Raw genomic sequence first — 23,669 nt, forward strand, 5'->3', positions numbered from 1 at the left:
GGTACCTCTTCATAACCAGATGTAGCAAGCTTTCTTGTTGGACTATCTTGGGCCTGCCAGCCCACAAATAGTGACCCAGAGACTTACTATTAATTATGAAAGCTTGGCCTTAGCTTAGGCTTTTTCCCAACTAGCTCTTATAACTTAATTAACCCATTGATATTAATCTATGTTCAACCATGTGGGGTTACTTCTCTTCCATCTTGTACCTCCTGTTTCCTCTCTGTGTCTGGATGGCAACTCCACCTTTCCTCTTCCTAGAGTTCTCTCTCTACCCAGAAGTCCTGCCTATACTCTCCTGCAAGCTATTGACCATTTAGCTCTTTATTAAACCAATCACAGTGACACATCTTCACACAGTGTAAACAAACATTCCGCAACACCCAAAGCCAGAATTCTCGGTGGACCAAGTCAGCTTAGAGAGTGTGGGGCTGGGTGAGTCACGTTATAAGGAAGTGCAACTTGAGAAATGTCTTCTAACCACCACACTCACTGCTTCACTTGTGTTTACTGAGGGCCCTTTACACATGAGCCTGACATTGACAAGGTGGTAGGGACATGATGATGATGAATAGGACAAACAAGTTTTCACAGAGACCTCAGGACATGCAAAACAAAAACAACTGAGTTGAGGACCACATGGAGGAAACAAGAAGGTGCAATGAGGGAATGTTTGATAGGGACACCTTAGACAGGCTGGGTACTCCCTGTAGAAGTTACACTCAGGGTAAGATCTGACAGAGTTAAGCAGGAAAGAAGAGTCCTGGGCCAAAAGCACATGACATGGGATGGGGTCCTATTGGGATTGAGATATGGCAGAAAGGGCAGACCAGGATACTGGAGCCTGTGCTCTCACTCACTTTGTGAGCCAGACTATGATGACACAAGAATGGACAGCAGTGGACAGTCAGGAAAGAGTGCTGGGATCCAGTGCCTGAGGGGCTGGCTTCAGGCACAGTGGACTGCTGTGAGGACAGACACTGGAGGGACACTGCTTACCTGGTTGAACCTCCGGGTAAAGGCCACAACATTAGGGGCAAGACTGTGTTTCTCCTTCTTACTCCATCCGCAGCTGGCCAATTCCTGAGAAGCACAGAGTTGGTGTCAACAGGAATTCAGTCAGGATGCAAAATACACAGGCATCTGGCTGCAAAGGTGAGCATGCAGGTGGGCAGGGCTGAAGCCTGGCTATCCCTAAACTCACCAGGTGGAGGAGGGCTGGGTCTGCAGGTAGGGGGGAGGGCTGGGTCTGCAGGTGGAGGAGGAGGGCTGGGTCTGAGGTGGAGGAGGAGGGCTGGGTCTAAGGTGGAGGAGGAGGGCTGGGTCTGAGGTGGAGGAGGAGGGCTGGGTCTGAGATGGGGAGGAGGACTGGGTCTGAGGTGGGGAGGAGGGCTGAGTCTGAGGTGAAGGAGGAGGGCTGGGTCTGAGGTGGGGAAGAGGACTGGATCTGAGGTGGAGGAGGAGGGCTGGGTTTGAGGTGGAGGAGGAGGACTGGGTTTGAGGTGGGGAGGAGGACTGGGTCTGAGGTGGAGGAGGAGGGCTGGGTCTGAGGTGGGGAGGAGGACTGGGTCTGAGGTGGAGGAGGAGGGCTGGGTCTGAGGTGGAGGAGGAGAGCTGGGTCTGAGGTGGGGAGGAGGGCTGAGTCTGAGGTGAAGGAGGAGGGCTGGGTCTGAGGTGGGGAGGAGGACTGGGTCTGAGGTGGGGAGGGCTGGGTCTGAGGTGGAGGAGGAGGGCTGGGTCTGAGGTGGGGAGGAGGGCTGGGTCTGAGGTGGAGGAGGAGGGCTGGGTCTGAGGTGGGGAGGAGGACTGGGTCTGAGGTGGGGAGGGCTGGGTCTGAGGTGGGGAGGAGGACTGGGTCTGAGGTTGGGAGGGCTGGGTCTGAGGTGGAGGAGGAGGGCTGGGTCTGAGGTGTGGAGGAGGGCTGGGTCTGAGGTGGGGAGGAGGACTGGGTCTGAGGTGGGGAGGAGGACTGGGTCTGAGGTGGAGGAGGAGGGCTGGGTCTGAGGTGGGGAGGAGGGCTGGGTCTGAGGTGGGGAGGAGGACTGGGTCTGAGGTGGAGGAAGAGGGCTGGGTCTGAGGTAATGATACATACAGGTAGGCTCAGAGGAGAGGCAGAGAGGCAGAATATTCTCCCCTAGTTCCCAAGATTTCTGTGCCAAAATATTTACTACCAGCTTCTTTGGGACCAAGAGGCCTTCTTACCGTGCAGACTGTCTGAGATGGGGGATAAGTGTTTAAACCAGCAGGATTCATCCTGTCCTGGATTTTAAGATAGCTCCAGGACTCTAGGCTAGCTTAAAATTAAAAATCTATCTGAGGAAGCCAGATTTTGTTGGTCACACGACTATGGTGATATATTGTTTATGATCTAATAAAGCTGACTAGGGATCAGAATGCAAAGCTAGCCACAGCCATGGAGGCCAGGCAGTGGTGGCACATGCCTTTAATCCCAGGACTCAGGAGACAGAGGCAGATAGATCTCTCTGAGTTCAAGGCCACCCAGAGCAACATGAGAATCAATCAATCTAAAAGAGAAACAGAATTCATGCCTTTAATCCCAGCACTAGAGAGGTGTATAAGATAGGAGCAGGGTCTCAGAGCTGGCACTGGCAATTAGTCTCCTGGGCAATTAGTCTCCAGCCACGTTGAGGACATGATTGCCACAGCCTTGGTAGAAGTAAGACCTCTATGGTGGCTTGGCTGCTTTGCTTTTCTGATCTTCAGCTTGAATCTCAATATCTATCTCTGGTTTGTATTATTCATGTTACACATAACATCCTCCATTCTTGCAATCAGGCAAAATCTCAGGCCAAGCCCTCAACAACCAGAGGTGCTTCTGGGATTTCCTAGGACTCCTTCCTGAAGCTGACCCCTCCCATCTCTTATGCAACCAAAGAGACAGGAGAGAAAAGCACCACTAGTGTGGGAGCATTATCTACTTTCCCAGCAGGCTTAGCAGTGTCATCTAATGAATCAAAGAAGCTAAGTTTTACCAGTCACCAAGGTCAGCTCCTGGATAACAGGAGCAATTGTGTGTGATCATGTAGAGGCAAGCAAACTCAGGGACCCAGGACTTTACATGGTGACAGCCCAAGACCTCACACCTGCATGTACTGCACACACCACTCTCAAACAATCTACCTAGCAACCTGGTAGCAAGACAGAGTACCCATCTTCACTGAGCTGCAAGCACTCCCCTCTTTGAACAATATAGTAAGTTTCTCCTGCCATTTAATGACCATTAGACAGATTCTATTAAGTCACACTCCAATTATATCCAGGTATGAGACTGGGGGCCCACTCCAGCCTGAACTAGTTTAAGTACCTGAACAATAAGGCAAACTGTGTCCTCTAAGTGAACTTTTGGGGAGGATCCCTGATTTGCCATCCCATGCCTGTGCATAATTAGATAGTCATATGACTAAAATAAGATGCACCATGGAAAAGGCCATGTACAGTGAATGAAAGTTTACATAATGTAAACTCACCAATCAAAACAGTGCCCTTGGCAACCAAACTCCTTCTCTTGAACCCCAGAAAAGGAAGCCCCAAATAATAATCGGAGATCTTGAGTTCCCTACTCATATGGCCATTATCATTCTTGGCTCTTCCTGTAGTGAACTATTACTTTGCTCCAAATAAAGTTTCCTTGCCACTTCTATAATCTGTGTGAGCCTTTATTTCAACTCCTTGAATAAGAGGCCCAAAACCCTAGAAACCACCAGGGACAACCTGGAGGCTAGAATACCAAGGAAAGGCCAACAGGAAAAGGCCCAGTATCCCCAGCCTGTGCTGCGGAGGGAGGGACAGCCTCTACATAGACTTTTAAGACCCCTGATTCCTGCCAGGCCTCTGCCTTATTAGCAACTTCTTTTTTTAAAAGTACACACCTGGAATTAAGTACACACCTGGAATGTTTTAAAGATCTTCAGTGAGAATCAGCTGCCAACCAGCTGTAACAAACATGTATCAAGGAGTTGGGGGTTGGGAAAGTGTAAGCAAGCGAAGGGAAAACTTGCTGGCTAGACAGTTATTTTTTTTAAAGATTTATTTATTATGTATACAATACTCTGCATGTACACCTGCAGGCCAGAAGAGGGCACCAGATCTCATTACAGTTGGTTGTGAGCCACCATGTGGTTGCTAGGAATTGAATTCAGGACCTCTGGAAGAGCAGCCAGTGCTCTTAACCACTGAGCCGTCTCTCCAGCGCCGCTGGCTGGACAGTTATGTCTAAAGCAAGCATCCATCAGGGCATTTCAGGACCCAGTGATGAGTCCCAGCCAGCCACACATGGGAAGCCAGCTGCAAGCAAATTGTGGCCTGCTTGGCTGAAAGATGAACTACCTGGACAAGGAGACACTTGACGACCAACCTCTTCCTGGTTGCCTCACATTTGTGAACACCCACTGTCACGTGAGGACAGTGAGCCAGAACCTGGTCAAGTCCATTTCAACTTCACAATTTTAGATGCCAAGCCTAAAGACAATGACATCAATTAACAAAAGCTAGCATTTGACAGATGGCACTGGAGTAGGGGTACAGGTAGCACCCACTCAGGCAGCCCATGCACAGGCCCTTCTTGCAGTTTTTCTCATAAAAATTGCTACTACATCCCATTTTAGCAAGCGCTGCTGTGTTCATTCTCCTGAATGAATGAATGCTGTGACTACACTGCTCAAAAATCACACCTGAATGACTTTGTAAGGTTCACCTGTTTGCCATCTGCACCTTGTCTGAAATGTGGACCTGAAGTCATTTCCAGAGCATAGTTCACCTGCCTCAAGGGAATTTACTCCCCACTGTGTGCCCAAGACAAAGGCCTCCCGGGGTCAATGCTGGGAAACTGTGTGTTGTAATTAAATATAAACCAGTAATTAAATATAAACATTTGTAATTTGTTGTAATTAAATATAAACATTTACACAACATTCAGGAATTGACTGCTTAGTGTCCAATCTCTGACTGATGCTGTTTCCTCCATATTTTTCCTGCATTCAAAAATAAACAACAGTAGCAGTAGGTGTGTGCATGTGTGTGCTTGGGAAGAATGTGTGTGTATATGCATGTGTATTGTGTGTTTTTAATTCAGACTACATGTTGGGAAGACACCTGGAAGGGAGGTGGTATGGATCCACAGTTAGAACCAGCCCTGGCTGTGCACACCCCAGCGGCATGGTGTCTATCTTTGTAGAACTTCTATTTATTTGTTTGTTCATTTGTTTTTCCTGTAGACCAGGCTGGTCTCGAACTCACAGAGATCCGCCTGCCTCTGCCTCCCAATTGCTGGGATTAAAGGCGTGCGCCACCACCGCCGGTTTAGAACTTCCATTCTTATAGGATATAGGAAGATGGGATGCCTAGACCATGTGAGCATTTGATGCAGATGTTTTCCCCCAGTGGTGGAGAGTATACACTGCAGCTCAGCATCAGTTCCTTCCCTCTCCTCTCCCACCACTGTCTTGAAATAGTTTCTATATCTCTTTTCACAAAGTCATTCAGCCAAGTGTCAATGCAGGTACTTTACACATCTGCCCCGAATTTATTAACCTTGAATGTCTCTGAGACCTTCATCTGAACTCTGCTGAGGTGTTTGTTTGTTTGTTTGTTTTGGGGGGTGGCAGTTCTCTGGGGAGACTTGTGCACCAGCAAACTAGGTGCCTTTCACATTAAAACCTCAGCAGTGTGCAACACTGTCTGAGGTGTTCTGACAGCCTGGGTTGAGCAAAGAACCTCAAGTACAAAGTCCTCACTCTGAATCACAGCCCTGCCACCCTGTCACCAGGATTCTAGGCATCGGTTCCATCCCTGAGGTTGGCAGCACACCTGGCATGTGCCTGGCCCCCAGCAAGCATTGGAGTATCTTTAGCGGGAATGAGGTGAGAGCTCCCTGGCACCGGGACCTCCAACCTCGACAGAGAAAGATTATCAGCATGTCAGATGGAGTCAGACTGCCCTATCTGCACTGAAGCACTCTCTGGGCCAGCCTCCTTGGCACTCTTCCCCTTCTGTGTCTGGCCTTACAGGGTTACAAGAGATTCCATCTGTGTGAAGCTCGAGGTTGGATAATGTGAAGGAACAGAACAAAACTCTTCCAGTCACCGAGGCCTCAAAGGGTTCACAATATAGAACCAATCTGATTGTGATCAAGTTGACACCGACCAGAGGCGACAAGGCTGGCTCTAGGGGAAAGGGGGCTTGGGTTGAAGGTGGGAAGGTCTGGAAGCTCTAAATCTAGGATGTGCCATGGTTGCACATGGCCCTCCCAATGCCCTAGACATACAGGCCATCTAGGCTGGCCAGCTCTGACCCTGGCTGAGGTCAAGAAAGTGTAAGAGGAGACTAAGAGCAGAGTCATCCAGGTCTCGCCCTCTGTGGTGCAGATTCCCCGAGTCCACTCTGTGGTGCAGATTCCCTGAGTCCACCATGGTGACACAGCTAGACAAGGTTCAGAGACTGACAAGTGACTCAGCAGTTTTTAGTGAATTGAAGACAGTTAAATTGATGTCACCTATGATTTTCTTGTTGCTCAATAAAAAGCAGGGAGTTAACTGGTGCTTACCAGGTCCCTTTCAAAGAGCCCAGCTCCTGAGAGGACACATCTAGAACCACATTCTTCTCAGCTCTAGAAGATGCCAAAGGCCCTAAATACAACAGGAGTGGTTTTGTGTGTGTCACCCACCATCTACACAAGTGAGACTCTTGCTGCTGTCATACTCAGTGAGACTGGTTGTAGTCAAGGGTGAGAAAGCAATGGGCTTAGTATGTGACTGAAATTGGGTTTCTGCCTATCACCTGTCCTCATGACAAACTTCCAAAGCCCCAAACCACCGACAGACAGCTATACTGAATCCAAGCATCACACGGTAGTGACACTGCTCCTGCAATGCCTGATGTAACCCAGGAAGAAGAGCCTGGAAGGAAAAGATGAGAATGGGAATGGAAGGGTTCCACACATCAATGAGTGACTTTGTGGTGTCCCTGGAAATCAGTGTGGTTTTTACCTAAAGCATAGCCCCTAGGTAGGCCATTCTAGGAGAGGTTGGGGGGCTATGGGCAGTGGAGTCCGCTGCCTCGGGTTGGGATGTTGGAGGCTGGGCCCAGAGAGGCTCTTGGTTATGTTATCAACAACAAGAATAAGATGAAAGTTGGGCAGAGGACAGGAGCTCAGGCAGCATACCCACCAGGGGAAAACAGGGTGGAGAAGTTCAGCTTTCCCTCTAGCACCCAAGAATAAATCTCCACACTTGCTGGCATTTGGGGTTCTGCACCCTGCAAGCCCACCAACCTGACTGTCTTCCTACAGGGTGGGTATAGTTCAGTGTCCTGCCCTGGCCACACAAAAGGGAAAGAACAGACATAACTACAGACACAGAGTAAAAGCAGAACAATGAAGCAAAAGACAGGTGACAAAAACCTAAGCACAGAGAAGGAGGCGAGCCCAAAAATGAAAACATTACTAAGAAAACACAAGGGACTAAAAGATTGCAACTTTTTTTTATTTGGTAAGATTTTTTTGTAAGACATATGCAATATACAAAGAATTGTTACAATTCAATAATAAGAAAACCATTCTATTTTCTATAAAAATTAGGCATTTTTGATTTTTGAGGACCTTTGCTTAAGAGAATGTGTGGAAAGCAGGTAAGACACAATCTGGTAACAGACTTATTGGTCAACAGGAGGCGCATGATCAGCTGTGTGTTTCAACCCACACAGCCATTGAGAGGGCAGGTGGACTCCAGCAAACCCAGCGGTAGATGTTTGCCCACTGAGGCCCGCTATCTACCACACACGATGGCACCTTCATTCTCCACTTCCCTAGCCCACCAGCTAGTGAGGAGTAAACAATCCTAGCCTACCCATGAAACCAAAACCACTCAGCCAGAAAAGGAACAGTAACAGTACACACACACACATACACACCACTTTATGCTAAGCGGTGTCACATGGTCTCAGTCATGAGGACATTCTAAAAAGATAAAAGGCCATGGGTAAGGTCAGGTCACTGACTGCCAGAGACACAGGCAAACTCTGAAGGCACAAGGGAACTATGGCAGACAAGCACTCCTCCTCGTGGCTACATGGTGGCTAACATGACAGCTTTCATCTCTCAAACTACATGGAAGTAAACCTTACTAAGCATGACTAAGAAGAATCTAACTGCAGGGAACCAAAAAGAAGCCCCACAATGGCAGCTGTGCAAAGGGCTAAGGAGCAGTTAGTTCAACCTAGAGCAGGATAGCAGGCTGCCAGAGAAGAGAAAACAAGAGCAATTAAAATATGATATGGATGAAATTAAAAAGAAAGCTTGGACATGTCTTAAAGACTTGATGAAGACAAATGATAAAAGAAAAGAGGTGTTTTGTAATCTCCAGGCTTTATAAAACCAAGGAATTCCTAATTGTATATATTAAAATATTGTACATATCATTTTGTATTTTCTCTATATTTAAACACAGTGTTTTAATATTTGTACTTATGTATTGCATGTGCATATACCCATCATAAAGCAATTAAGAGACAGAAAGAAGAGACCTGTGGGCCCTGATGCAATGTCTGCTCTTTAGACTGTCAAACAACAAAACACTATCCAGGCCCATCACTCCCCGGGCACTGAGTAACAGATGCCAGCCACAGTGACAGTGGTGCTACTTGTTGGTTTGCCATTTTGCAGGTTCACCTAAGGAAAATATGAAGCTCTTAATGGGAGGAGGGAGGGAGGGGGAGGGAGGAGGGAGGGAGGGAGGGAGGGAGGGAGGGGGGAGGGAGGAGAGTGGGCATCCAAGTAGCTGACACTGCTGGAGGGGTCCAGGCCTTGAGGATCCCTAAAGGATGTTTTCTAGATACAAGTCTCCTGTGTGGCTCGCTCTCTCTCCTCTCTCTCTCTCTCTCCTCTCTCTCTCTTCTCTCTCTCTCTCATTCCTCCCTCCCTCCCTTCTTTCCTCCCTCCCTCCCTCCTTTCCTCCCTCCCTCGCTCTCTGGGACAGTGGTGGAAGGCAGATGAAAGACATGTCTAATTCCAGAATTGGGTTGGGTCAAGGAAATACAGCAATGGAAACATCACACACACACTCATGTCCCAGCTCAGGTTTTACAGGAGGGAAGAGAGAAGAAATCTGTAGTAAGTAGGGAAAAGAGAAACATTTTTGGGAAACCACTGGCCAGGATGAAGGAGGGAATATCTGGAGAGCGTGTCTCCAGGGGCCTGCCTGGTAAACTTCTGGCCTGGCACAGAGATTGGAAGGGATGAGGGCCATTCCTGGCAACTGTGCAGCAGAAAGGGATCCAGGCAGCAGGAAGGGCACACATGAAGGCCGAGTTAGGAGAACCTCAGCATGGGTGAAAATATCAAGAGCCCAGGCTGGGAAAGTGACAGGAGTGAGGAGGGGAAAGAGAGTTCCAGACCAGGCAAGCACAGAGTCATCTACTGGGGACCCCTCACCTGAGCATTAGGGGGTTCTATGTCCTGAAAACAGGAGCAAGAACAGCAGGGTGGGCCAAGCACACAGACCACTTCTGCTGTGCCCACATTGGACTGGTGACAGCAAGGGTTACAAACACTGTCTCCTGGGAGAGCAACACTTTAGTCATTTGAAACAAACACCTGCTGGAGGTGGAGAAAGGAAGCAGGCAGTGCCCAGGAGAAGGCAGCATGTCAGCTCCAAGTGGGAACAGAGTTGAGTGTATGCATGGGGGTGGCCACTGAATGAGCAGAAGCAATCTGTCATCCTTGGCTTTCAGTTCTTTTCTTTCTATAGAATAACAACTCATTTACAGCCACTACTGTTTCAGCAAATCCTTAACTACTGTCTGCTTGGAAAACATGCAGTAGATTTAGGGTCACAATGATGCAGATTTCCCAAAACATTCCCCCTGCAGTCCTCATCCAGCATAGCTCTACACAATTAGATCCGGCTGTCTGTGCCCATGGCAGCCAAGAGAAGCCCTGAAGTCTCAGTCCATGTGACAGAGGAGGAGCCTCAATTAATAGAACATAGCACAGCAACCAGCAGGCCAGCCCCACAACCAACAAGCCAACAGGGCTACATGTCCATTTCCACCCTGCCACTGGGAACGGGGTGGGAAACAGCATCTTTCAAGTATTCTCTTTAAAAAAAAAAAAAAAAACAAAAAAACAAAAAACAAAACAAAAAAACAAAACCCACACTTTTATTTTCTTGATTAGAGACCCAGTAGGTAGGTGTTCATTATAAAAACCCTGAACAACACAGAGCACCATAAAGAAAATTACAGTTATAAAGTAGCAACAAAATAATTTAATGCTTTGGGGGGGGGGGTAACCACAACATGAGGAACTGTATTGAAGGGCCGCAGCCTTAGGAAGGTTGAGAAGCACTACTCTAGAGGGAATGCCAACAATCAACAAGCCCACAAGCCCAGCTCTGGTGATCTTTTGCAAACCAGACCTATCTAGTCTTAGGAAGATGGCAGATGCTCTGGGTAGTGCTGTGCAACAACACCTAACTGGTATCCTTTTTATTAAGTACACATGGGTGTTTTGCCTACATGTAATGTCTGTGCACACCATGCATGCATGGTGTCCAGGAAGACCAGAAGAGGGCATCGAATCCCATGGAATGAAGTTACAGATAGTTGTGAGCTGCCATGAGGATACTGGGAATCTCTCCTTTGTCTTTCCTCTGAGCATCAGGAGGAAAGTCAGCTTGTCTCCTGATGTATTGCTCTGGGTTTTGGCAATACTAATCTGTGTCTCGCTGTTTCCAGTGGCCTTTCAAGCTGGTCAGCATGCTTCTCTGCACAGACCAGGGCTCCCTTGACTGTCACAGGCTGCAGGGAATGCTGAGTGTAAGGGGAATACAAAACAAATTCTGGAAGCATGTGCTTCTGAGGAAGATGCGGGCTCTTCGTGTGGCCTTCTGTGTTAAGTCAGAAGAGACTTTGCTAGTTGATAAGCATTCTAAAATCATACAAGAAAAGGAGAGTTAACCCAGCAGTTCCAGGGCCATGTGACTTTCTAAGTGCAGTCTCTAACCTTTTATAGAATATATAAATTATGCTAACTGACTTACTCCAGTACAGAAAGTGATGGGGAGACTCTCCAAGCCCAACATGCATGTGTCAGAAATCTAACCCTTTGAAATCTGAAGGGGGGAAAAGGGAGCTGAGAAGATGGCTCAGGGGTAAAAGGCAATTGCCACCAAGCCTGATGGCCCGAGTTTGATGTCTTGAATTTACATGGTAGAAGAAGAAAATTGACTCCCACTTTGTCCTCTGACCTCCACAATGTGTTGTGGTCTGTGCCCTCCCCCATGATAGATACATGTTCAAAAGAAGAAGAGAACTTAAGATGCTTAGTGGATTCTATCTCAGGCTAACAGCCATCACTTCATATCATGGAGAAAAATCGTGAAGCAACAGGCACCTATACAGAGACCAGCCCTCACCAAATTGGCAGAGTGGGGACCCCTGCTCCCCACCCCACCCTACTCTCAAACCACTACAGCTTCTTTCCACCAAAGACTATACAGGAGCACATCAAGGTTGTGCTGCAATCTGGAGCCCCAGGCCCTTTAGCATTGCACAATGTGGGCAGAGGTGACCCAGATGGGACCATTCAGGAAGGCAGCAGCAGGAAGTCATGGCTGGAAGAGGGAGGCTGGGACAGATCATTAGGGCACACTTAGGGTTCAGAGGCAGACAGGAAGACAGAGAGAGAAGCAAGAAGAACAGGAAGAGGAGAAAAGGAGGCAGGATAAGGAGGGAGAAGTAGACTTCACTGTTGCATTTTGTAGGTAAGAGAGCTGAGCTTCATGAGAACAATTTAATTCATGCAAATTAATCAAGGTAGGCAGCATTTACTGGAGGAAGTCTACCCGAACGACTGAGGGATTTGGTTGGTTACCAGGCAAGGGACCAGGGTATGAGCAGAGCTCCCTTGGAAGGAGAAGTGGCTGTACAATTCAACGTGCCCAGAGGTGGCGAAGGAACCTGAGGTGGCTGGACCCTAAGACCATTTCCCAAGCCTTACAGCAGTGAGGCATTGCTGGAAGCTGTAGGATGCACCACAAGACTAGTCTGTGCTGTTCAAGCTAAGTTTCAGTGAGCACCTCACACTAAAAGAATCCTCTCCCACCCCAGGAACATGATTTTGGATCACAGCTTGAAGTCCTGAACAGAAGAGGATCTCTGGAAATAATGCCAGGCTTTTGATAAGTTCCAGCAATGGTTGCACAGCGCAACACCCTTTGGGGCGTGAGGCTGTTTTAACAATTGTACTGTCTGACAATAACCATGGAAGGCCCCGGTCAGCCTGTGTAGACCAGCAGGAATGGCTCTTTCAGAAAAGCCGTTTCCTCCCTGAAAGCAAGAGGGAAACCTAGTCTTCCAGATGTTTGCTCTACACAGGAACACTTACTCAAAAGTGTACGGAAGCCTTTCAGACACTGGAGCCATCGGCCTGCCGTGGTGTGAAACCACTGTTTACATGGAAGGCTTCATTCCCAACCACAGGCCCAGCCTGCTGTTCCCATTCTCAGTGCCCCTCTCATCGGTAGCACAAAGGCAGCCTGCACAACTCAGGGACAGAGCTGCTTGTCTTCCATGGGGAAAACAGACAACATCTGAACACACTACTCAGGGCACATTTTAAGTGTCATCAGAGGACATGGGGGAGCAAGCAGGATGGGCTTGAGAGCCAGCACACAGGCGGAGATCTAAGAGCCTGGGAGGAGGTACAGCAGGTGACCCACAGAAGTGGTGGGGGCGGAATGGGAGCACAAAGGCCGGGAGAAGACAAGCACGCCATGTGGCCTACATATGCACATTAGAGACTGGGACTGAGCTAAGCCTCTGAGGAAACTACTAGAAAGTTGGAACAAGCTGTGGGTAGATACTTTAAAGCTACAGGTGAAGGAGCATTATGGAAGGAGGAGCAGATGTGAGTACAGAAATATCCTCTAAGAAAAAATGCTAAAGCCCAAGGTAGGGAAGAGGGCAGTCAAGCCGGGAAGGCACACTGAGACACACTGAGCAGAAGGAGGGGGCAGGGCAGAGAATGGTTAAGAAACAGGTAAGTGCCAGTGACAGGCAAATGTCTTGCTGCGAGCATAAGCAGGAATGGGTGTGCCACAGAAGAAGTGGGAGACAGACACCACAACTCCAGGAAAGCAAAGCACCATGGGCTTGCTCTGGGGCTTGCTGAGGGGCAGGGCTAGATGCCTGGCTGGCTGGAAGGAAGCTCCACTCCCCAGGAGCCAGCAGCTCCTCTGCTGTACCCACTAGAGCCACCCAGCCCTCCACAATGCTCCTTCCCACTCACCAGTCATGTTTCAAACAGTGCCCTTCATCTGCCATTGTCCCTGACAGGTCATTTTCTCCTCCCTTGCCTTACCTGTGTCCCAGTAGCTCCCTTTACCTGGAACAACCTTTATTTCTGTCTTTTTCACATTAAGAATGCTCTGCCCCAGCTAGGAATACTGGTTTTCCTCCCAGGTAGCCCTCAGCTTATCTTGTTTAACGTAGCCTCTGTGGCCACATAGGTAAATTTCTTAGACCAGGGATTCCTTGATCATCCCTGGACCCCTTATAACACCAGATAGGGAGACTGACAAGTGGTCTGTGCCTTGTCCACATGTGGTGGGCAAACAAATGATCAGCATGAAAGTCACTACCCCACACAGGCCCCAGGAACGCCTAAGCCAACCATATGAAGGTAGTAATTACACCCCACCCTCTAACTCCACTCCAAGACCCTAGACAGCTAGCCCTGGGCACACTGGCTTCGTCCAGATGCCACTCAGACTTCAAGGCTGCTGAAGGCCTGACCTCAGCACATCCAATGCCAAGACTGGTCAGCCTCTCTGTCTACTCCTGGAGACCCCACAACCCCACAGCTACATTGGGATCATGGTGACAACCACAACCTGGACCCTGAGTGTTGTGAGTCTGAGAGTTGGGAAGAAGACAGAGAAACAGAGCTGTGCTCTGAGCAGGAGACAGACTGATTCAAACTGCTGTGCAAAGAGTCTGTCCGCAATGCAGTGGGAAAACCCAAGCAAAGGACCACAACCCATCCTATGAGTAGGATCTAGGAAGTCATCCTTTCCACTAAGGAAAGCTGATCAGAGTCCACAGCACCTACGTCCAAAAGCAAAACACAGTCTCCATCCATGAACTGAAGTTTTGTTTTAAACTGCTCTTGCAGGCAGGCCAGAGCTTCAGGGCTCTGCATGCCCTCAAATTGGGCCCTGCCTGCAGCTGTCTAGTCAGAAGGCAAACAACACAGGCTATCTGTAATGACAAGCAAACACTAATGAATTTTGAAGCATGTCTGGTGCTTGCTTTTATGGATCATAAAATTATCTGCTGCTTCCTGCCCATGCTGACGGGCGATGAGGCAACCCAAGTATGTACAGTCCTCGGGCCCTGCCAGGCCACTCTACAGGAGGTAGGCTGGGGACTGGGGGTAGAGAGCAGCCTTCCCCAGCCACACAAACCATTTGTGTTCTTTGACATTCACCTTCAATTCTGGCACGCAAAAGCCTATTAAAAAGCATTTGTTTTTTAAACGTCTTGGGGTTAAGAGGGGAATCAACTCTGTTGTACAGAATTGGGTCTGGGTATAAATTTATTCAGAAGTTACCAAAATGGCTTTTTGCATGTTAGCCAAATATAAACAAAGGGTTGAAACACAATTTTTCTATTAGACACAAACACAGCCTATACACCTATGAAATTCTGGGGTCCACAGAAGACCTCCTTGTCTGTACTACTGATACACATCCTGAGCCCCAAGCCAGACCCATCCCTGTCCTCACAGTGCTGTTATAGCCACCAAGTAGCAAGGGACTTCTTCCACCCCCCAAGGAGTCCAAGGGACACTAAACAGACCCCAGATGGGCCAGGTGGCAGGCATCCTGGACCCTTCCAGAAGCGGAGCTCACCACCTAGCATGAACACTTCCACGTAGAATCACTAAAAGCAGGGTGGAACCCCACAGAAGGCCTCTCCTGACCCCAAGGAGCTTGGAAAAGACAGCTGGTCACTTCCTGACAACCAAGTGTCCCCAGGGCTAACTAAGCCCCAGAAAACCAAAGGCTTTGTTAGGAACTGTGATGATTGGGAGGCTACCAATCTGCAGGGGCCTTGTTTGGCAGTGAGCTCTTCCCATGGCAGCCGTGGGTCACCTTCCCAGCCCCTGTGCAGACTCCTGCATGGAAGGAATATGAAAGGCACTGGCTGAAGCAGACAAGGTCTCAGAGTCTGATGGACCCCAAAAGGTAGAAGGTAGATGGCCAATTAGGCTCAGGGGGCTCCCATCACAGGGTGGGAAGCAGACAGTCATTCTGAATGACACATGCCAAAGAGCTCTGGGTGGAAGAATGTGACATCTGGGTGAATGGAAGAGAAGGAACTGGCCATCAGGACATCACTCAGAGAGCCAGAGGCGGCCAACAGTGGCAGAAAAGAGGACAGAGAAGAGGGAGATAGGGTACAGTGTCAGGCCCCGAGTCTGGCCTCTGTCCACCTCCAGCTTCCTGCCATGAGATCTCATCAGGCAGACACCTCTTTGAGCCTACAAGACGCCAGCACTTTATGTTACTTGAACAAAACCCATCCTGCCCCCCCTGGTCTCCCACTGCTCAACCAAGCCACCCCAATGAAGAAAGAGTAAAAGAGGGAGGCCTTGGAAAGCTCCCTTATGGGAAAACAAGCAAACAAGACCCCAGGGACTCCCTCAAGAGCCCAGAGTTGGGAGCCACATAGCCTGGAGATGTGGCCTCCAGGTCTGAGGGACTGCAGAGTCTTCATATTCCTAGTGCTCAGCTTGGCTTCTCTGCAGTAAAACATCAATGAAGTCAGGGCTGTGGATGTGAGGAGGGAGGGAGGGTTTTAGGCAGGCTCCCGTCCTGGAAGCACAATGAGGAAATGTTTCCAGGCTTTGAAGCTTTAAAGAAGGGAAAAGGCAGCCCGAATCCTGAAGCACAGGAACTCAAGGAAGTGATGCAAACTATCCATGACTGCATAGCAGCACAGTCATAAGGCCCAGGGTGCAAGCTAAGTAAGTCAGATGGAAAGCTATGCTCCCAACACCTTCAGGAGGGCTCACCTGCCAGCTGGCAGATCACAGGAAGACATCTGTGATCATTACAGTAAAAATAACAGAATTGGACCCCGCCACCAACAGAGTTATTGACACCCATAACCATCATCAACGGAGGTCTTGTTTCAGGTTCTCTCAGGAATTGGAGGACACAACTGGGGCAATGCACATGGGGGAGTGTGAGGTGCTATCACAGAGAAGAAAATCAGATTTGGCAACAGATTTGGGAAAGCAGGATGTGGTAGTTTGAAAGAGAATGGCCCTCATGGACTCATACATTTGAATGCTTAGTCACCAGGGAGTGGAACTCTTTGAAGAGATTAGGACATGTGGCCTTGTTGGAGGAGTTATATTACTGGGGGTGGGCTTTGAGGTTTCAAAAGCCCAAACCAGGCCCAATCTCTGTCTCTCCGTATGTCTGTCTCTCTGCCTTCAGATCAGGATGTAGATCTCAAGTACTTCTCCAGTACCAAGCCTGCCGGCCATGCCTGCTGCCATGCCCCCCAATATGATAACCATGGACTAAGCCTCTGAAACTTTAAGTAAGTCCCAAATTAAATGCTTTCTTTTATTAGAGTTAACAGCATCCCTTCACAGCAACAGAACAGTGACTAAGACATGGGATGAGGCTGACTATGGAGCACAGCATAGAACAAAACATCCAGTGGCTGTTTCAGGAAACCTGGTGAGGCCTGAGGGTGGCATCTAAGTGGCTCTCTTAACACTGGTAAATCTTCTGGGAGGCGCCTACAGGTGTCCACATCACTGTGTAGCACTGAGCAGAATCAGTTTCTGTGACAGAAATGAGCCCTGGGGGAGCTGGCTGAGATCTAGAGAGCCCCTCTGACTATCCTAAACTCAGGTCTGAGATTCAAGTACTGGGTCTGCACTTCAGACATCTGGGTAATGACGACAGACACTCAGGAAAAGGAGGAACTTGAAAGGTAACTAGTAACTGTGTATCCGAGTTTGGGAGGTGGTGTGTGTGTGTGTGTGTGTGTGTGTGTGTGAAACTGAAGGTCATTCCTAGTTCTCTAATCGATACCATTGTATAGAGATGCTAATGAAGATTTAGAGGTTTTCCCAACGATGATCCATGTTGCAAACCCACATATCACAGTTCCCCAAAGAGAAGATGCTGCTGAAGGCCCACCTCTTCCCTTCCATCCTTGAGGGTTCCAGGAAGCAGAAACTTGACCCAAGATTGTCATCTTACCACATCCCACTGATGGTCACCAGCACTTCTCTCAGGCTGACCTCCCAAGGGTTTTGCTTGTTGGGCCCCACTGAGGTCCCGATCCTCAGACTACAATTGCAAGCCAGCTCCTCAGGACCCCTATAAATACACTGCATGTGCAATTTAAAGAAACATCTTTTTTCCTATCATAATCATTTTGCCTAACTTCCCTCCCTCCCTCTCTCTTCCATATGCAAAAATCATCAACTTCCTGAAAGGAATCAAACAAAATTCAAATTATGACAATAAAACCAATATACAACCTACAATGCAGCACACACTGCCATCTGTCACATGGAGCCTAGAGCCAGTCACCTTGGCCAGCATATGACCATAGCCTCTAAACCTCAACCTCCTCATTCAAAAAGGAGAATAATAAGATTTCCTACCTCCTGAGAATGCTGGTAATTTTCAGTGAATGCATTTGTGTGAAGCTAGGACTGCCCAAACAATTACAACAGCCATTATTGTTGAATATGAAGTTGGGAGCCACAAAGATGGCTTGGCAGGCTAAGGTACTTAGACCTAACCAATCCCCCAAAACACATATGGTTGGTGGAAGGAGAGAACCAGCTCTCACAAGTTGTCTCCTAACCTCCACACACATCCTTTGGTGCGCGAGTGCACACACACACACACACACACACACACACACACACACACACACACACACAAATAAATGTAATAAAGTTGGAATTCTGGGAAAAAAACAAAACTTTTAGGCAACCAACACATTTGACATTCCTTAACACTTCACCCTTGACATTTAGTCATGTTGTGGAATATTAGATTAAGATGTGTTACATTTGTTTATGCTGTAGAACATTATTTTAATGATGCAAAGATATGCTGTATTCTTCTGCGTTGCATTTCTTTAACTCTGTGAAGCTGTGTTACTCTGCCTGCCTAAAACACCTGATTGGTGTAATAAAGAGCTGAACAGTCAATGGCAAGGCAGGAGAATAGGGGAAACATAAAAGCCCAGAGGCAAAAGGTTAGATGGGCTATTTAAGTTAAAAAAAAAAAAAAAAAAAAAAAAAGGCTGGCTAGGGCTGGAGAGATGGCTCAGTGGTTAAGAGCACTGGCTGCTCTTCCAGAGGTCCTGAGTTCAATTCCCAGCAACCACATGGTGGCTCACAGCCATCTATAATGGGATCTGATACCCTCTTCTGGCGTGCAGGCAAACATGCAAACAGAGTACTCATACAAAAAAAGAAAAAAGCAAACAACCGGCTAGAAATAAGCCAAGCTAAGGCTGGGCATTCTTAAGAAATGGGACCCCCAAGGGAAGTCAGTGGCACATGCATGCCCCAAACAGCAGCACCCTCTCCAAAAGCTTGTAGCTGAACCCACACCACATCCTTCTCTTCATCCTCAAGCCCCCCACATCCAAGGAAGGGAGCATCAGGATCATTCTCCACTGATGGCTGGTTCCCAGGGAAGGTCTGAGTCCACGCTCTCATTTCACACTGAGAAGCAGCAGCCCTTGAGGGTTCTAGAACAGCTCTTCTGCCCATCCCATGAGCACAAACTCTGCAACACCTACACTTCATCCCCAGTTTCCTCATCTAAATGACAATGTGGCATCAAGGACCCATCTTCCAGCAACATCTATGGTAGATTGAAAGGCTTCCCATGTTAATATGACCAAAAATAGCTGGTAGGTAAGCCACACCAACGAATTAGGTCCAGTCTTGTCTTCCAGAGCCAGGAAGCTCCTGGGTAGCAGGGGCAGCTTCTGTTCTGCTCCATTTCATTAAGCAAACCTTCCAAAAAGGCAGAGGGACTCAGTCTCAGTTCCCATGAAACCATGGCTCTCAGAGCAGGCCTTCAGGACCATGGCAGCTGTGGCATGCCACAGCAGGAGGTAGACCCATTGCCTCATCAAAGCTGCAGAGCCAGGTGTGCTCCCAGCCAAGCAATGGCTCTCAGTACAGAGCCTGGTCATGTAGTGAGATGGAGCTTAGCAAAGAAACTTCACCATTTTGAGGACCTGACAATTTCTCCAAGAGTTTGCAGCAGAAAAACTCTACTTGGATGTTCACAGTATGTGGGCAACAGAGGCCAGCAGGAGCCAGCTGCCTGGGCCTGGCACCAGCAGTTCATGCCCATGCCCACTTCGTCATGACCTGCCTCAGAGTACCAAAGGAACACAAGCTATTCCATAGAGGGCCTAGGCTGATGTAGGCACTGTGTGAAGCTCCTCTATCTGCTAGAGGCCACTTAGCTCAGTTCATACCCAAGTCACACCCCAAAGCCCACCCAGCCCTCACCTGTCAGTGGCCCCTTTTGCATCACAGTACAATAAGCAATTTTGAAGGTTTTTTTTTTTTCAAAGCAAGTTTGGGAAGTGTTGGAAAAAGCTAGTTTTAGAAAATCCCCAGTTTTAAATAATGGGAGCAGAAGGGCACAGTGGGGAGAGGGGCAGGGAGAGGAGAGTTGATCAAAGTGAAAAACGTATGAAAGTCCCATATAGAAACTTGTTACTTTGCACATTAATTAAATATAATAAAACATTTTTAAAAACTTTTTAAAACAAGACAAGAAATTCCCAGCTGTCCTAGTTTTTTTTTTTTTAACTTGCTTATTTTTATTTTATACATCCGAGTATTTACCTGCATGTGTGCCTGATGTCCATGGAGACCAGAAGAGGACACTGGATCTCTTGGATCCAGCTACAGATGGTTGTGAGCCACCAAATCCTCTGCAAAAGCAGCCAGTGCTCTTAACCTCCGAGCCATCTCTCCAGCCTCCCCCACACTCACTTTTAATTCTCAACTTGGCAGAGCTTAATTCATCTCAGAGGAAAACCCTGAATCAAGAATTAGCCACATCAAATTGGCTGTGGACATGTCTGTGAAGGACTGTTGTAACTGTCTGCTCCCTGGTAGGGGGCGGGGGGGGGGGGAGGGCAGCCCATTCTGCATGGTACAAGTCCTTGGACAGATGGTCTCATTTTCTAAGACCGCAAGCTGAGCAGGAGCCTGAGTGAGCCAGCAAGCAGTGTCCTCCAAGGTTTCTGCTTGGCATTCCTGCTTGAGTTCCTGCCCTGACCACCCTCAATGATGGACTGTGACCTGGAAATATAAGTGGAAATAAACTGTTTCCTCCCTACATTACTTTGGTCAGGATGTTTGTCACAGCAACAGAAAGCAAACTACAACACCAGCCTTTCCAAGCTAGGTTCTTTAGTCACAAAATAAGGTCCTGTTTTCCTTAGGAGTCTGTGAGAGGTAGGCAGTCCCTGCTCTGTGCAGGTGCCATGTGTCCAGGAAAAACAAAACTCCTATCACTAAATGCCTGCAGTGGGTGAAAAACTAGAGGTAACTTGAGCTTCTGAACCTCTGATTAACCCAGGACCAATGTGAACACAACATAAATCCCTTTCAAAGCAGAGAGATTCTAGCTAATGTGACAGAGAGGGACAAGAAAAGCTGTCAACACACAGGATTATGGGAGTATCTTGTGTCATCCTGAGCCCTTCAGGAGTAGAATCATACCTTGATATCATTTGAGAAAAAAATAGTTACATTTACTCAAAAGAGCATTTTGAAAATAAAGAATCAAACTTTTGATTCTCTGCCAAAGCAAGCATCCCAGCAACTGAAAACTGGATCAGGTTCACTACAGCAACAGCTAAGAGCTATGAAGATCACTGAAGATAATCCAAGCAGCTGACATTTGAGGCTCGGGACAGCAAAAGGGTGCTTCATCCTTTGACAAGCAGCAGTGTTGGTACAGACACAAACAGCTGACATGCTGCTGACAGGAAGGAAAACAGGCACAGCCACAGCTGACAAGAGACTGGGCGAAGCTCACCAACAACAAGTACCTGAGTAACAACTCCTCTGCTAAGGGCATTTTCAGGCTGGACTGGAGAGGTGGCTCAGTTAAGGGTACTAGCTGCTCTGGCAGAGGACCCAGGTTCTATTCCTAGCACCCACACAGCAGCCAGCAGCACCTATAACCCCAGTTCCAGGAGATTCGATGCCCTCTGATGGCACCTAAACACATATGGTATACATACATACATACATACATACATACATACATACATACATGTAAGCAAAAGACTGACATGTATAAAATGAAAATAAATTTTTTAACAATATTTTAAAAATTTCTTTTAAAACCCTTTCTGTCTGGGTAGTGGTGGCACACACCTTTAATCCCAGCACTCAGGAGGCAGGGGCAGGTGGATCTCTGTGAGTTCAAGACCAGCCTGATCTACAGAGTGAGTTCCAGGACAGCCAGAGTTACACAGAGAAACCCTGTCTCAAACAAAACAAAACAAAACAAAACAAAACAAAACAAAAGCTTTCTGGAACAATGCAGCAATCACCATCCATGGCATTTGTCCAAAGGAATTAAAAACTCATGTGCACACAAAAACCTGTAGATGAGTATTTATAAAAACTTTATTCAGAATTGCCCAGACTGGGCAGTAACCAAGATGTCCCTGGCAAAGGATAAACTATGGCACACACATACCCTAGAAGATGAAAAGCACTAAGAAGGGAACGAACACTAACATCATGAAGTGAAAGAAGCAACCAGGAGATGCTATAGCATTTTGGTTGGAGAGATGGCTCAGTGGTTAAGAGCACTGACTGCTCTTCCAGAGGTCCTGAGTTCAATTCCCAGCAACCACATGGTGGCTCACAGCCATCTGTAATGAGATCTGGTGCCCTCTTCTGGCCTGCAGGCATACATGGAGGCACAATGTTGTATACATAATAAATAAATAAAATCTTAAAAAAAAAAAGACATCCTTTTTTCCCCAGATTTTTTTTAAATTTGAGTTAGAAACTAGATTGTTTTACATGACAATCCCAGTTCCCTTCTCCCTCCCGTCCTCCCCTACCACCACCACCCCCAACTAAAACCCTACCTATCACATATCCTTTCTGCTCCCCCTGGAGAGTGAGGCCTTCCATAGGGTGTCATCAGAGTCTATCGTATCCTTTGGGATAGGGCCTGGGCCCAACCCCAATGTGGGAAAAAAAAAAAAAAAAAAGGACATCCTTAAGGAGGCAAAATTCTGAAGGCGTACAAAGACCAGTGAGTGCAGGAGCAAGAGGAGGGAAGGATGACTACACTGAGCTTGGAGGAATTAATTTTAGGGCACTGAATATAGTCTATGTGATTCGTGTGTATGCATGTGTTGTCACACATTTATCAGAATTAATAATGATGTGTTAGTACTTGTTCACTGATTCTAACTCACAGGATACAACAGTTGGGGGTTGGGTGCCATGCAGGGACTCTATGCACCTTATTCTCAGTTTTGCTGTGAACTGGAAACTTTAAAAAAGGATTTAGAGATTTTATGTGTATGAATGTCTGAATGTATGTCCGTTCACCACATGCGTGCAGTACCTTCAGGGGACAGAAGAGAGTGTTAGATCCCCTAGAACAGTAGCTAAAGATGGTTGCAAGCTGCCATGTAGGTGCTGGGAATGGAATCCAGATCTTCTGGAAGAGCAGCCAATACGCTTAACAGCTGAGCTGTCCCCCCAGCCCCAGCTTCTTAAAAATAAACTCTATTTAAAAGGAAAAGTTAATAAAACTTGCATAAAGAAAACTCATGCCCAAGTGGTTCTAGAGAGAAATCTGAAATATTTAAGCAAGAAGTCACAATGATTTTATATAAACTCTTCCATCCCAGCTTTCACTAAGAAAGAGGTCAACATTACATTGACAGGGTGAGGTGGCTCAATGGGTTAAAGTGCTTGCTTCACAAACCTAATGACCTGAGTTCAAGTCCTGGAACCCACAGTAGAGAGAACTGACTCCCAAAAGTTGTCCTCCAACTTCCATATGCATGCTATAGCTGTGTACACACACACACACACACACACACACACACACACACACACACACACACCAATAATTATAATAAAAATTTAAATATAACACTGTCACCAAAACTGAACAAGAACACTACAAATATATCTATACCAATATACCTTATACAGATACAAATATTCTTTTAAAAAAAAATCAGTAAAAAACTTAATGAAATAAATCTTACACTCTACCAAAAGAATTCTTCTTATACCATGATCAAGCAGGATTTACAAAGAAACACAAAGCTGATTTAACTTTTTTGGGGGGGGGGTTCAAAACAGGGTTTCTCTGTGGCTTTGGAGGCTGTCCTGGAACTAGCTCTTGCCTCTGCTTCCCAAGTGTTGGGATTAAAGGTGTGCGCCACCAACGCCCAGCTGATTTAACATTTTTAAAAACGCATCTGATCTAGGCAATTCCTCAATGGAGACTTTCCTATCAGATGGCTCTAGACTGCAAGCCTGACAATTAAAGCTAACCTAGAGATTATGTATCTCC

General features: G+C 47.4%; 1 protein-coding gene across 6 annotated transcripts in view; it reads right to left on the reverse strand.

Annotated features, from left to right (window-relative positions):
• Nucleotides 1–23,669, reverse strand: part of Ralgps1 (Ral GEF with PH domain and SH3 binding motif 1) — a 244,246-nt gene that overhangs the window by 164,485 nt on the left and 56,092 nt on the right. For 5 of the 6 annotated variants that reach the window (XM_027423756.2, XM_027423761.2, XM_027423760.2 and 2 more), the window contains exon 5: nucleotides 1,000–1,083. The exons of the other annotated variant lie outside the window; for it this stretch is intronic. In XM_027423756.2, the coding sequence (XP_027279557.1) occupies nucleotides 1,000–1,083 (84 nt within the window). The remainder of the gene's footprint in view (nucleotides 1–999; nucleotides 1,084–23,669) is intronic. 6 annotated transcript variants of the gene reach the window in all.

The sequence above is a fragment of the Cricetulus griseus genome, chromosome 6 (assembly GCF_003668045.3).
Source record: "Cricetulus griseus strain 17A/GY chromosome 6, alternate assembly CriGri-PICRH-1.0, whole genome shotgun sequence".
NCBI lineage: Eukaryota > Metazoa > Chordata > Mammalia > Rodentia > Cricetidae > Cricetulus > Cricetulus griseus.